Here is a 15,012-nt window from a genome sequence, read left to right on the forward strand (position 1 = left end):
TCTAGGACTTGCGCTTTTTCTGATTTTGAAGAAGATGTTGATGCAGCCGTCGTCAAGGCATAGCTTTCAAAGCCCTAAGACTGTTTTCAGTTTAGAATGCAAAGAGTTTCACTAGCTTTATGTTCTCTAACGTCGATCTATTATTCAAATAACTCAAATAGAGTATTATTTTGTTTTCGGGCAGTTTTGAAAAATGTGCTTTAAATTTGTAAGAATTTCGTGTGAAACGACGATTAATAGGCTGCTTTCAGAATATCTAAAGGGAGTGGTCATAAATCATCTTCTAGACCCAATTACTCTCGGACTCCTTCCCATTTACCCCACCATAGCATAGCGGAATAATCTTTTGATTGGCTGAAGCGCTACCATTTTGAATTAATGCTTTGCTCCCCACCATAGATTAGATCTGCTCATGTAATTTTTCCTGACTTTGCGATGCATTGGACATTTAGGAGCTGCAAATACAGAATTTGTAAAAGCTTAACCGTTTTTTAAATTTGGCGCCCAACTTTGGACAGCGCCGTGAAAAACACCCTTGGGTCATCCAAGCACGGGCGATCATTAAATTTGTTTAGCCATCAGGTGGAGCGCTAATTCGAGGGGGCGCTCAATTAAGCCGGGCGCTTTTTGAGGTTATTACGGTATATGAGTTAACTTTTCAAAAAACTGTTCCCACCTCTCTAGACAATCTTGCTTAGAGGTGTGGCCTGATTCAGTTTGCCAAAGATATTGAAGTTACCTGGCAACGCTTAAAAGTGAGAATCGCCGTTAAAACCTATTTCTCGCTTTTGATCAAAAACCCTTGACTGGCATATCGTGAATCTGACACCATCCTTATTTGCCAATCCAAGATCTGTTTTCAATATCAGCAGATTTTCTCTTTTTCATCTCTCTTGATGTTTAACCCAACTGGTGGTAACACTTGTGTCATAAAGAAAGCATTATGAAGAATTAAAAATATATCTAAATTGATATCCTTTAGCGAGTCCGAAAGCATAGCAGACGTTCTGATGAGCATCTTAGTTTACTTCAGTGATGAGCAATCTTGACTAACTGCTGTTTCTTAGTCAGTTGGAAATGTTAGGAAATTGACGAAATATCAGTTGCCCTAAACTAGCAGTACATCATTGGAAGAATATTTTCGCACAATGGCGAGTATATTCCTCTTGCCAAATCGCAGTGCTTTATATCTTCTTTATTTCTTTTAAAATGGCGTTAATTTCACATGAAAACTTTTGACTGGTTACTATTTTTCATTTTTCATTATTTACAAGAGTTGTTTGTTCTTTCATAAAAGAAGTAGAATTTCGTGTTGTTATGGGGAGAAAATATTGGTACTATCTCATTAAAAAAATTAGAAATTTTGAATGTCTGTTTTTTTATTTTAATTTATACCTTATTTTGCGCTTTTCTCTAGTCATTTTACTATGTATTTCATGGCAATGAAATCTATCTGCAAAAATTCTTAGTGAAATACTCATTTTTCTTTCTTCTACGGCTATCACTCAATCAGAAGTTTTGAAAGCCTTTGAAATCGTATGTTGTTAGTATCTTCAAATACAAATTATTATATTTGACTTTCGACGCTTTCTTTATATTGAAATTCTATAAAATACAAGAATCCTAAAAAATCAGTTAAGAAAGAAAGTAGAATGGAACTGATACGTAATTCAAGTGAAAATATAAAGAAGCAACTTTAAAATCTGAAGGTGCAAGTTACATAGCTTATGCAAGTTGTCAACAAAAAAACATCAGTAACGTTATATGAAAAGCATACATCGAAATACAATTTCGTTTTTATGTTTTCTAAACATTTTCAAACACGCACTATATTAGAAGATACTGGTAATTGGCTTTTTAAGTTTTTTGCATTTTAAAAAAATTTAATAAATAACATTGCCATATTAGCAATTTTATCGAAACAATATATCTATCCAATACTTTATGACCTCAAACTTTTAAATAGAAAATCTTTGCCAATATATCTATTTTTCTTTGTGTAAAACTGAAAAACTACGATTCATTATTCTAGAAAATAGTTGCAAAGATTTGAAATGGTTTTTTTTGTTCTGTGTTTGATTAATTGTTTACTTGATTCGTGAATCTTTTGTCTAGTTCGAGAATCAGAAACGTCGATCATAGCTTGATTGAAAAGGCTGCTAGATTGACACAGTTGTTTTAATGGTACAGAGTTTTGAAAATCTTTTAAATAAACGGAAATCCAAAATTCTGTTTAAAGTATAAAAAGTAAATCATTCTATTTTGTTATACCATTCATTCGACCTTGACACTATATTTTTCACAGCTTTAATTTGCAAGATATTTCCTTTCTTGCTGTCTACGTTCCTAGGATACATAGGTTCTGTTCTGCAAATATGAAATTTCTTTTGTTTGTAAGAAATTCTAATTATACTGCAGCCAATGAAAATCGTCGTCAAGTAGCACATTCATTGTTTCGAGACCTTAAATTAGTATTTTTGCTTTATATCTCTCATTTACGGCTGGCCGTGTGCTTAAGCTCGTTTGCTAGGTACGAGTATCAAACACAGTTTAAAGCCGTTGACAAGAAGAACCCTGACGAAATTGGAAGAAACTAGGCTCTATTTTCTAATTTTCAATGCAGGGTCAAAAAAGGCCATTGGTTGGCCTTCTCCTGCTTTTTCTTACATCATGTAAGGAATGGAACACCGTTTTGACCACAAGGTAAGCTGCTTCATGTTGTATTCATTCCTTTTTTGTACCATTGACATAAAATATTATTGGAGTATCTCAGATTAAAACTATAAAGCAAATTTTCAATAGTACATAAAATTTTAAATTGATTTTAGTCTCAGCGTTTCGCTTATTCAAAAGTACCTTTTTTCCATTTTTGTTCCTCATAATTGTTGCGTAACAAAATGAATATGCCGCAAGTGTGCTGTTGTTTCTCGAAACCCTTTAATGTCCTTCGACTATGCAATGGTCAATATAAAAGCTCCTACAAATTTTAAATTAAAGCTCCTTCATTTTGTTACGATTTACCTTAATTTTTGTCATTATAGTTGACAATACCGCAAAATTTTTTCCCAAACGACTGGATGTGCAAGTTGATCCTCATTTTAAAAGCTATAAATGGCACTGGTAAAAACTTGATTTGCTCGTAGTTTGGTCGAGTACCTTTCCTAGTGCTCGTAGTACCTTTAAATGCAAAATATAATTAAACTTTTATTCTTGAAGCATTAAACTATTACTTCATGCAAAAATTCTACTAGAAAAATTAGTTTAGAGCAAAGCGCAAATGTTATATTACATGTTTGATAGCTAGAGTTTCATAATTCGCCTAAGTACCTACATAGTTCGCCTAGACTACTTTAACTGAAATCTCAGTGAAATCTAACATATGAAATCTAACTTCGTTGCAATTTGGTATTGTCTAAATCTCACAGCCTACAATTGGTGGCTGAAACATCGGTAAAAAGTTAATCCCACTAACTGAAAAAGGTCTTGCCATATTTTTTCATTCATCATATCTTTATGAGGTGAAAATATAACCTTTTACTTTGTACGGGAAGTGAGTCAATGCCGAAAATGATTGTGACGAATGTGCGCATGCTCAGCAGGTTGAAGTTGCTAAGAGTCGTTAAGTCTCGCCGAGGTATTTAACACCTTGATCACGGCCTAGACTATTGAACTAAGCAAAAATCCAGGCATAGCTTGTTTTTAATTATATCTCTATTTCAGATGATGTTTGAATTTCCAAAACTATATTGTAGAATTGGTCGCTGCGCAATTTCAAAATCTCTAAAGGCTCTTACGGTTCACGTGTTCAAGAACGAGCACCACGATTTGATTATCTCCCTTAATAGATTAACACCCCTGGTCAAAGTTTTCCAGCTTTTTGACCTTACTGATTATTCTACAAAACAAATAATCACATAATTAAGATTTCAAGATATTACATAACAGTTTACGAGCGTGTCAGTATAACCTCTATTCCCGGAAGAGGCTTTTATAGAAAATTTTATGTTATTCACAATTTCGATTGATATACATATATTCTTTTGCTTAGGTCTCTTGATTTTAATTTATTCGCTTACACATTGCAGACATAATTTATGCATACATGTGCATAAATTATGTCTGCTTGTGTAATAAAAGATAACTGCTTATGTCACTGAATCTTAAATTAAGACAAAAAGGAGGGCTTGTACCTTGCATCAATATTTCTGCCTTTTGGATAAAGAATTGAAAAAAAAAACTTTCGCCATTAACTGGAATTCATAGAGCCTCCAGTTTTCAGTCAACCTACTCATCACGTATCCATTCTCCGACGTTATTGGCTAATTTTACAGTACTAGTCTATGATTGGTTGTTTTGTAAATGATCACATGCTGGCCAATGTTTCCATGGCAACAGCTAATCACTACAGACGCAGTGCTCTAAGTGATCACAAGGAGCAAACTGATCACATGAAGGATTTCGTTAGCCAGTGCTTACGAATTTTATCATATAGGCTTGGATCTTTTCATTCATACTTGTGAACAGCAGTTCGTGCGCGGAGAATTTGCTCAAATTAATAGGCTATATGAAGGATAAGTTAACGATATGCTCGTCTTTGTGAGATATTTGTTAGTTTCAAAATTTGCAGTCAATTTAGGTTACAAATTCATCTCCATGTTTAAAGTTGTGTAGTGTAATTAACTGAAATAAAATATTCAACTATTTCTAAAGCGAAGTGAAATTTTGAATTAGTTAGCCGAAAAGTAATTTAAAGACAAATTCAAGTATGAGAAAAATTGGAAATATTATATTATTCTGTATGAAGCAATTTATTTCACTACAGGATTAAGATAGCGCTGCCCCCTTGATAGGAAAAGCGTTCTCTGGTCATAATTATTTTGAGTCATATAAACTAGCAAAGAACTATCTCTCATTGATAGGAGCTGGGCTATGAAGTTTTTATCTAACCATTGCTTTATACAAAATCATTCTTAGTTTGGCTTGTGTCAAAGAACGATTAGATACAGCAAGTTCACTTTTTCTAGCAAACGTTTCATGTTAGAAAATTGAAGCATTTAATAACTCCATAATTTTTTTAAGTGAACTCAATTTGCCTAGGCAGCTCACAATTTGCTGCAACGGAACAGATGCTAACGTTTATAGTAGATCCATCCAAAACATTTATAAACGATGTTAATTACATTCAATATTGGATCAGAGTTGCTGTATGTATCAGGCGTGCCTTAGTGGATACTTCTTGCACCTATCTTACACTTAACACGCTTTTATGCAATTTTCACGCGTCCCAAGAATAACCGCACGCCTTGCGTCGTCCGCGGTGACTGCCCACAGTGCTCCTTTTTTGTTACGAACGCACATTCAGTGTGGATGTGGTTACCATGGTCGTTGTCTACCCGAAAAGAAAATTTTAGTTGTCCAACTTGCGTTACCTTGTTACCTTACATTGGGTGTGTGACGTAAATCGTACCGAGAAAGGTAAAATCATGCTTACGTCGAGAAGAGCGCCTAAAAGACACGCCTTCAACATACTGTCTTTACAGGTTACACAATACTTTAAGTTTCCAATTTTCAGCCAGTAGGGTTAGGGCTGGTGGATGGCCAGGGCGCTTTACCCTCCCAATTATCCCCCAAAAGTACTTAAGACCATATCATCTGGCTGTTGCTTCTTGGCATACTGAAAACATTTTGGCCTTACTCCCTACTTTTACGGCAAAACATTGATGTGATGTGACGACTCATTTATAGAAACAAATAACTTTGAAGCTTTGTTTATTATTTTGCTTCATCGACGCCATATGAAAACTCTAATTCCTGCCAAGAATCTTCGTACACTTGATTTTTGTCAATTACCAATAGCATCCCGACTCCACTTGACCTTTTCATGCACTGCCGCTTCACCAGTAGTTTGACTGAATAGTAGATATGCCATTAGAGCACTACTGGTTAGATAGCTATAACGAAAAACTCTATTAACACCATTGCTTTACAGAAAAGGGTGCAAATACGAAAATCCTCGAGGCAATCTTGAGATACATTCGTGCCTCATGCTCTCTGCGGCATCGTCTTGTAACCTCCGTATGTACTTGTAACTTTTATTCGGATAGAAAAAGGGGTGCAAAGTTAGCTACTCTTGACCTGAAACTATTATTCCTCAAAAAGAGCACTTTGACCAGAGGCACTTTAGAAATTTTGGCAGGAATGGCAGCTTTTCTCAAATAATCGCTTCGAGCAACCTACACCTATCTAAGCCTGCAAGGCGTGACCCAAGAATATCGAAAATTCAACTAATATTCCATCCTGTAGTATTTCATATGATCTATTTTCCATATTTTCTATGTTTTTCCCAACATCTTTGTTGTAGTCCTCTGCTCGCTAATACATTAAAAGTAGTTTCGTATTCGAAGAGCTGAATTTCAGTTTTTTATCCTCTCTAGCCCCGACTACCTCGAATACAAGGATACACACAAAGAAGTTAATGGTATGATTCATTGATTGTTTAATATTCAGTCTAAAAACGATCTCGCAATAAAATAACTGTTGATAACGCCAAAGCATTCGATAATGTGCTAGTACAAATACACTCATTTTTTTTATAAGAAACTGACTATAAGAAACGAGTTCTGGACAGTCAGAAAAAATTAAGAAACTCCAGTACTCAAAGCAAAAAAATCGTGATAAAACTGAGAACAACGAAATTTTGTAAAATCCAAGAACATGGTTGCCCTGTTGGTTGCCTAGAACTTGAGACATAAAGAATAAGAATATAGTTCCTACATCTAAATACAGCATCAGAACGGAAGTGAATATCTTGACATGATAAAAAAGGGCATGAACATTTCATAACATCATTCATGACATCATAATTAAGAAACTCTTAAGAAACAATGAGTATTGAAATTTCCAGAACATTAAAAAACTGAAGTACTCAACATCGACCTTTGTTTCTAACAAAAAAATGAGTGTAATTCAAGACGAAACAAGAAAAGTCTCAATTTATTTTGCTGTAGCTTATAAAAATATGCAGTTGTTTTATTCAGATAAATATTATTTAGAGTTAGGATGGAACATATATAATGTCTTTGAGAAAGTTATTAGGCATAAAATGTCAAAGTATACTGAAGCTTTTAGTTGTATTCTAAAAGCAAAGGCGCTTTTAGTGTTATACTTTTAAATCTCATCTAATATAGACATCGATAAAAAATTTCATATAGCGCATTTATCTTCCTGTAGATATATATAGAAATCCGCAACCGAAGCCAAATCAGCAGAGTGAAGGTATCAATTTTGACTTTTCTAATTATTGTGCTTGATAAACAGCTAATAGAGTTTTTCATACATTGTATGATTTCATTAAGATTCCATTTTCTATTTTTTCAATTATTTAAGAAGGCAAGATAAGATAATTTCTTCTCCATTCAAAAATCCTGTCTACATTGACAAGTTCCATCCTTCCTTCTAACTCACTCGCTCATCACTTAGCTTTCCCTTTTGGGAGTTTGAGGTTTTTGCTATCTCCAACACCCCTATTTATCCTGTTAATGAATATCCCGTGTCCCAATGTTTTCCCCGCTTGAAGAAAAAGTGCTGAAAAAATTGATGCTGTTGACATGTATTCCTCAAAAGCCAGATACAGACTGTGCCTTTGGAAAAATACGTTATAATTATTTTTGGTAAATGCGAAAGCTGCTAATAGCTCCTGCCAAGAATGCACTGGAGTCGACATCTACCAGCAAAGTTCCGTAAGAATTATTACAAATCACCAGATTAAATGAATGGCCTCACCTCAACTTGGTTAGTAATCGATTCCGCCCATCCGTTACCTAGGAGATTATACGAGCCTCCGCGTATGTTTAAACTACAAACGTAGATAATATTCCTTAGATATTATATAAACAAATACTAAAAACATCTTATGTTTATCCAAAAACCTTTCTCAAAATTTGTTTAGTGGGCGGTTGTTTGTCAACGTTGATGTTTCTTATAACACGTTTATCAGGACTCATATTTGTTGATTTCATACTTTCAGCCAGGCTTTGGTTTAAATCAATGTAATAAATGTTATTAAAACAAATGTAGAATGTTTATAGAATAATAATGGAAACTGAGTAAATATCTCCATGTAAAATTCTTTTCAAAACAAACAAAATTGATGAATCAAGAACCTCATCAGCCGAGATACCTCAAAATATAAAAGATATAATGGGAAAATAGGAATACGCTTAATATAAATTTAAGTCAGTGCTTGATCTTTCCGCCTATTTTTAATGCATGTTTCCAACGAGTAATATCTAGTGAAGAAATTTTAAACGCATTTCGCTTTCAAAAAGATAGAGTATGGAACAACGCTCCTTAAAGTTACAGGAGTGGTTTAATTAAGAATAATGGTTATTGTATTTTCCAAGAAGATTGTAAAAACAGAGATTGCGGTCTCCATGAAGGTAGCAAATGAGTGGTTGATAATAGGAGAAAACGATTCAAGTCGTAATAACAGGACATCAGTAGCTCGTGAGAAATCCCCTGAATATTTAAGCCTGGCTGGGTCATTGAAATATTCATGATCGACGTTAAAAGCAAGCATTGTATAGAGGTAGACAGAGCAAGGTTACAAGACCAGGCTCAGTGTAGCTGTGTCTTAACTGCTAAGACGTCTTGGAAATACAGTCCTACATGCAGTCTTGAAATTGCTAAGAATTATTATAGAAGCTAATGAATTAGAATTGTTAATCTGCATGTTAAGACAGAAAAAAAAGCAATTCAGCTGAACACATGTCATGAAAGTTAAACTTCAAACTGAGGCTGATTCTACAGAGAGATTGTGACAAGGCTTCGCTACTTAATGAAAACTAAAACTGCGCCTCCTGGACCTGATAAGATTAGAATGGTACAAGGCTGTTTTCTCTAAGAAATGTCTCGTCTGTTTTGTTCGATAACAGTCTGCTGAGTTTGTATAAGTACATGAAAGGGGCTAACCTTGTAGTAGCTAACGGAGTATTGTTTAACCTTGACTCCTCTTGGATCCTGAAATCCTGAAAGATGGCTTGCAAAGTAAAATCTTCCTTTAAAAAATTTGTGAAATTTCTAAAAGTAGCAGATCATAATTTCAAAACCATTCATTTTTAGCTGATGAGAACAGCGATGCAGCTCTGCTGGAAAGGATCAGACTTCTTGAAAAGAAATTAGAGAGCAAGTTAAAGAAAGACGCTCCCGAACAGCCCGCAGAGCCCGAGACAAAACGCGAAGGTAAGTTTTGGCCCTTATATACAGAGGCCATACAGTAGAGAATGGTTGATGTATTCACATTTCAGTCTTTCTGCATCATTATGATGTTATCGTTAACTAATAGTTCTGTTATATTCTTCGTTTTGATATGATATAAACACCATTTTAAGAATCTAAATCGCGAAAAACTACTATGCAACACGATAAATGTCGTTCTTTAGTCTTTGTTTTATTATATTTGCACACATAATTGCTAACTCTTTATGGTAACTTATTGATATCTTAGAAAATCACACAAGCTAATGATGAATTCCCTATTATCGTCATATAATAGCGATATTTTTTAAATGAAATTTTGAATTGCACTTCATAATATGTACGAGTAACTTTAAGATCATTGATGTGATCGCTTGTTGATACTTATTCTCTTGAAATTTCTCTTTTAAGTTGCTTGTATACCAAGTTGCGCTAATGGCGGTGTTTGCAAAAATGGCACCTGCCTTTGTCCAACGGGATACACTGGTCGAGACTGTTCAGATAGTAAGTTTATTTTCCCGCAATTTGATTTAGGCAACATTATGATGGCTGAATCTCAATCTTCTTTGTATTCCTGTCACAATCTTTTCTTTCTCCATTCGTTTTCCTATAAGCTAGTCTTTTTTAAACGGTGCTCCTTTCACGTGAAATAGAATGCCCTCCCTTATCTGCCAACTCCTACTAACCAGCCCCCCTCTCCTTCCACACCTGCTAAACTGTTTCTCAAAACCAATCAATTGTTAAGGATGTCTAATAATGTCAAATGAATAGGTCTTTTCTCCAAATAAACTGATTATGGTATACTCAAAACCTCTCTTCAAGATTTTTTCCTCGCCGTTAATTATGTTTTTTGCAGTAAACTTGTAATTTGCAAGAAATTTCCTAAAGATACAAATTCTTTATGTTTATGAAATCCTTTAATGTTTTCTATTGTAAACTTTTATATCCATTCTATCAAGATTAAAGATCTTATAACCACTCTACGAAGGTTTTCTATTCCTTCACCAGCCCTTGAAATTCATATAACAACTTAATGTAATGTTTTTGCTTTTTTATCCACAGAGGTCTGCAGCCCTGCTTGCAAAAACAACGGTATTTGCATTGCTGGCACTTGCAAGTGCACAGACTATTACGAAGGACCTTCTTGCGAGATAGGTTTGTACCTTATGTCCTATATGTTACGAATATATTCTGTATCTCTGCCAAACCAATCCTTTGAGTTCCCATCAATGCAGTACCCAAAAACCAATCGCTGATCTTAATGACAGTAACCATTCCTTTAATAAGAACATAACTTCCCGCTCTGTTTTGAATTGAAAGCAAGCTTGCCGAAATTCAACCAGCGATCTTTAGCGTGCCAATGTAATGCCCTTATTCTAGATATCTAACATATTATCATTCTTCTGGTTTCAAGTGACTCAACTTAATCCAAAAATCTTTTGTTTTCTCGTAACTTGTAAATTGAATTTAAACTCGCAACGTGCTAATCCCAACAAAGTAAAAAGCGGATTTAGTATAGTCATCATTTTCTGAAGCACCCGATATTGTCCTTTTTGGTATTTATCCCAATATTGTTTATGCCAAAACGTTGAATGGAAATGCCAAAAACCTTAAAGGCAGTCTGTCACGACGTTGATTGGTTATAAGAACAAAGGGATTTTTATTGTTTCCAGCCCCCCTTCAATTTATCGCATTGTAAAAAATATGGCGGAGCGCTGGAATCGTGTTTAGGCTATTGTTCCAGCTATTGTTCTCGTTAACCAATCCACAACGAGACAGATTGCCTTTAAGTCCCCTAATTCAACAACGGCCTAGACAGCCAGGGCTTATCAAAATTCAATTAAGCCAAGGGGTACCTTTTTTCAGTAGATTCTTTCAATTGATTATTATATTTGATACATAGTGGTGATTTTCAAATCTATTTTTTTCAGCTAAATGCAGCACTCCTTGCAAAAACGGAGGAACATGCGAAGATCCTCTTCGTAATACTTGCAATTGTACACAAGGTTGGAGCGGCAGCCTCTGCGATAGGCGTAAGTGAAAAACGAAAATAATTTTTTTAAACAATGAAAATTCCACAGATGCAGGTAATGCTGCCTGGATACTAGGTCAACTAAGAAGCGCTCAGGAAATCCAAACTGCTTTATGAAGCTACGTTCTTTTCCAAAACATCTAATAAAACATTTTTTGTTAATATCTTACGGTACATATTAGAGTTTTTTGGACTTGCTCTTTTTTGCCTTCTGTCAGTTGACATCTATAGCTTTTCTCAAAACTGTCCTTTGATTTTAAGGTATGCTATTTCTGCCAAAAATGCTTTGAAAACAGAGCAATTTGCATTGTATCTTATATCTTTCATTTCTTGTCCGGAAAAATCACTTTTTCCAACTCCTTTTTCTTAGAACAATATTGATACGTTAGACAAACATCATATAAGTAGCATAAAAGAAGATACTTCTGATCTCTTACGCTGTTCTATTGTAAACCAACATTGTTCCCTGGGAGAGTGGAATGGCTGAATTTGACCTTGCAAGCTGACATCAGAGTTCCAAGACTTTTGACAGGCGTTGTATGAAATGACATGCTATGAAAACATATAGCGATAAAATTGAGTTTGTGTTCCCCTTTTTCCAGATCTCGATTGCTTCAAAGTTTTGAGATAAACAAAGATATTTTTTATTAATTTTGTACTCTTTTTTTACAGCAATCTGCAAAGAACCAGTGTATTGTAAGAATGGAGGAAAGTGCCTTGGCTGGGATAAGTGCGAATGCCCTGTTGCATACCGAAGCAGAGATAACCCCCAATGTATACAATGTAAGTGGAGTGAACATGGCTTTTCTTGGTAGTTATCCCTTCTTCATATTTTGCATGTAGATGGCAATGTGCTTAGATTGCTATTAAAGACAAGATCCCTAACTCTTATATAATACGTTTATGAAAACGAAGCATTATCTTTTCAAGGTCTTAGAATTCGTTAAATTTGTCATTTCATTTCATACACTATTTATTTTATTTATGTTGAAATTGATGCTTGATAAATTGGTTCTTAAACGTTCTAACATCTTACATTTCAGCTAATTGTCTACACGAATGTATAAATGGTGGAATTTGCATCCTCAACAGCACAACCATGGCATTCGAATGCTCGTGTAAACCTGGTTTTAGTGGATCTCGTTGCGAAAAGGGTAAGGATTAGGCAATTGCTGATGCTTGAAATTAGTAATATTGCTGTTAATCCCTCAACCGTGTTATGGATTATTTGATCAAGATCATATTAGTTATTTTATTGTGAAACGACCGTTGACACTGCCTGATGAGATTGATAAAAGAATAAAGAAATTTAAGATGCAAGTTGCTTTACTACCCGGGGAGGGGGGCCACTCCCATGGGGAGGGGGGGTCGAACTGACGGGATGTGCCGTGGACAGGGTATCCTTTTTGTACACGTTTCAGTAACAGTTTCTAATGGCATATATCATTAGATCTGGTTTATTTTAGCATAATTGTACGGTATTTTGGCATAATATTTATGGAACAGGGTATGCTTTTGGCAATTTTTTTATGGGATAGGGTTAGAGTGCAAAAGGCTTTCTTCACAGCCCTGTCACTTTCCTAGCCCCAGGTGTACTACTAACACAGAGTTGCATTCGTAACAAATTTATATCTACATTTTTCTTTCTTGTTTCAGAAAATATTTGCAGCATGCCACAAGACAAGGGAATCTGCAAAATCTTCCTTGAAGAACCTTTAGCCTTAGCGGAAGCAAATGCCCTTTCGTGGAAAGGAACTGAAGTTTCGAACAAATACTGTATAGACTATTTGAAATACGTAATGGCAAACATCCACTCGAAGTTTGGCATCATCACCTACACCCAGTGTACAGAATATTGCAGTAAGTTATTTTCTATTTCAGACAGATATATTAGTGCCATGTTAATTGATTTTTGCTTTTTTTGGTGAAACAGTTCCTTGAGATATCGCCAAGTATAAACATCCGGAGACCTGCTTTCCATTTTTTTTAAATTTTATGTTGTCAACAAGTAAGTGTTATTGGTATAAGGAAACTACTGAACTAGGATCAGATATTTACAAGCCAATGCCTTCCCAATAGACAGAATCTTCTGAAATTTATCTAAGAATCAGATCGATTCAGATCATCGCGTGGCTATGTTTGCAATCCCTCTTGCTGCTTTTCAACATAGCAACTGTTTTCTTTTATTTCAGACAGTTACGAAACCAACAGGATCTGTGACAGGATTTGGAAGCCAGAAGATCTAAAACTCAGTTGCGAGGGCCAGACTCGTTATCATTTTGCCAATGGGAAATGTACTCAGTTTAAATATTTAGGTGGCCTTGGGACAAAGAATAATTTTCCAGATGACAAGGCCTGCATGCATTCATGTGGATGTAAGCTAAATACGTTTCAGCTAAAAGCATCATTCTTTTTGGCATAAAATTGAAGCTTAAAATTGAATGTTTTAGCATTATAAGCATTGCATATTTAAACCTTTATTATTTAGCATAACATTTCGAGTCTTTTCAACTAGTGTTTGTTGGAAAGCAACTTTTGTATGCTGTTTTGTTTTATGAACCTTCTATCTTGAGATTTCCTTTTCAGCACAGAATTAACCATAAATCTAGAGCTTCTTCATGCTTTTTTACTTAATCCTACTTATTATGTCTAAGAAGCATATTCGTAATTTCAAATGCCCCGTTTCCCTTTTTTTGCAGCGACCACACCAACTATTGGAGCATCAACAGCCCCAATTCTGAAGCCATGTAAGTGACAAAATCAAGCATACATATTTCTGATTTTAATATTTGAGATCTTACAAATGTTTTTTAAAATGAATTGCAAGTCCAGTAAGTATCTTGTGCTAACTAGAACTATCCTCCCCCCCCCCCCTTAAACTGTTTTCCCCAGAATTCTTGGTAAGGGCATAAACATGCACACAATTGGCATTTCACGTTGAAGCTCAATTTTTATAATTTCTTTAGTTGGCCTCCTTTAAAGCTTGGATACAAAGCTTATAACTTGGTCAAGGATCTGCCTCGCCACTGACTCTTTTGGTACTCTGAAGCATCTCTCTAAATCTGAAAATCTTAGAAGCTGCAAACCCTTGTTATCAATGGTTTTCTACTGGAAGAATCCTCCATAATTATACTTGTAAAGTACGCTAAATTATTTCACAAACATAGTAACCCATACTTCCATATATATTTATACAATATGTAACATTTTTCTGCAGTCAAAGATACTTGCTATGTGTGGGGAAGAGGACATTACTCGACATTTGACGGACGACAGTACGAATTCAATGGAGGATGCTCATACGTCCTTCTTCATGACACTGAACCAACTAGCTCCTTCCGAATCATTGTTATCAATGATCCCAAAGCAAATTACAACTCCACCGTCAAAAGGAAGCTCAAGTTGACAATTGATTCAAAAGAGATTTACCTTGGACAAAAAATTGGCAACACATTTACAGTAATGGTTGAAAAAAAGCCAGTGACTTTGCCATACGAGGGAAATCCAAAAATCCGCCAAGTATGTGTCAGGTTCTTCTCATTCAGAATTTGTATTCAATGATGCATTTTCAGAAAGTGTGCCATTTCAAAACGTCTTCGTGAAATTATTCGTGTCCATTCTGATACGACAGTAATTGATTTTCAACTGCATGGTATATCCTAAAGCTCAAAAAATTCGTGCAATGAAATTATAAGTGATTTCCTGAATGTGGCGTATTCAATTTC

The 15,012-nt window shown here is 35.1% G+C and overlaps 1 protein-coding gene across 1 annotated transcript in view; it reads left to right on the forward strand.

Moving 5' to 3' along the window:
- Positions 1–2,477: 2,477 nt before the first annotated feature.
- Positions 2,478–15,012, forward strand: part of LOC135681773 (uncharacterized) — a 47,896-nt gene continuing 35,361 nt past the window's right edge. Inside the window, exons 1-13 of the mRNA XM_089111959.1 lie at positions 2,478–2,703; positions 6,435–6,478; positions 7,231–7,275; positions 9,121–9,240; positions 9,667–9,759; positions 10,318–10,410; positions 11,187–11,288; positions 11,960–12,070; positions 12,331–12,441; positions 12,944–13,147; positions 13,480–13,662; positions 13,987–14,034; positions 14,505–14,806. Coding sequence (XP_088968085.1) covers positions 2,618–2,703; positions 6,435–6,478; positions 7,231–7,275; positions 9,121–9,240; positions 9,667–9,759; positions 10,318–10,410; positions 11,187–11,288; positions 11,960–12,070; positions 12,331–12,441; positions 12,944–13,147; positions 13,480–13,662; positions 13,987–14,034; positions 14,505–14,806 — 1,542 coding nt within the window. The 5' untranslated portion in view covers positions 2,478–2,617. The remainder of the gene's footprint in view (positions 2,704–6,434; positions 6,479–7,230; positions 7,276–9,120; positions 9,241–9,666; positions 9,760–10,317; positions 10,411–11,186; positions 11,289–11,959; positions 12,071–12,330; positions 12,442–12,943; positions 13,148–13,479; positions 13,663–13,986; positions 14,035–14,504; positions 14,807–15,012) is intronic.

Source organism: Rhopilema esculentum, chromosome 12 (assembly GCF_057945365.1).
Source record: "Rhopilema esculentum isolate cy_ngs chromosome 12, ASM5794536v1, whole genome shotgun sequence".
NCBI lineage: Eukaryota > Metazoa > Cnidaria > Scyphozoa > Rhizostomeae > Rhizostomatidae > Rhopilema > Rhopilema esculentum.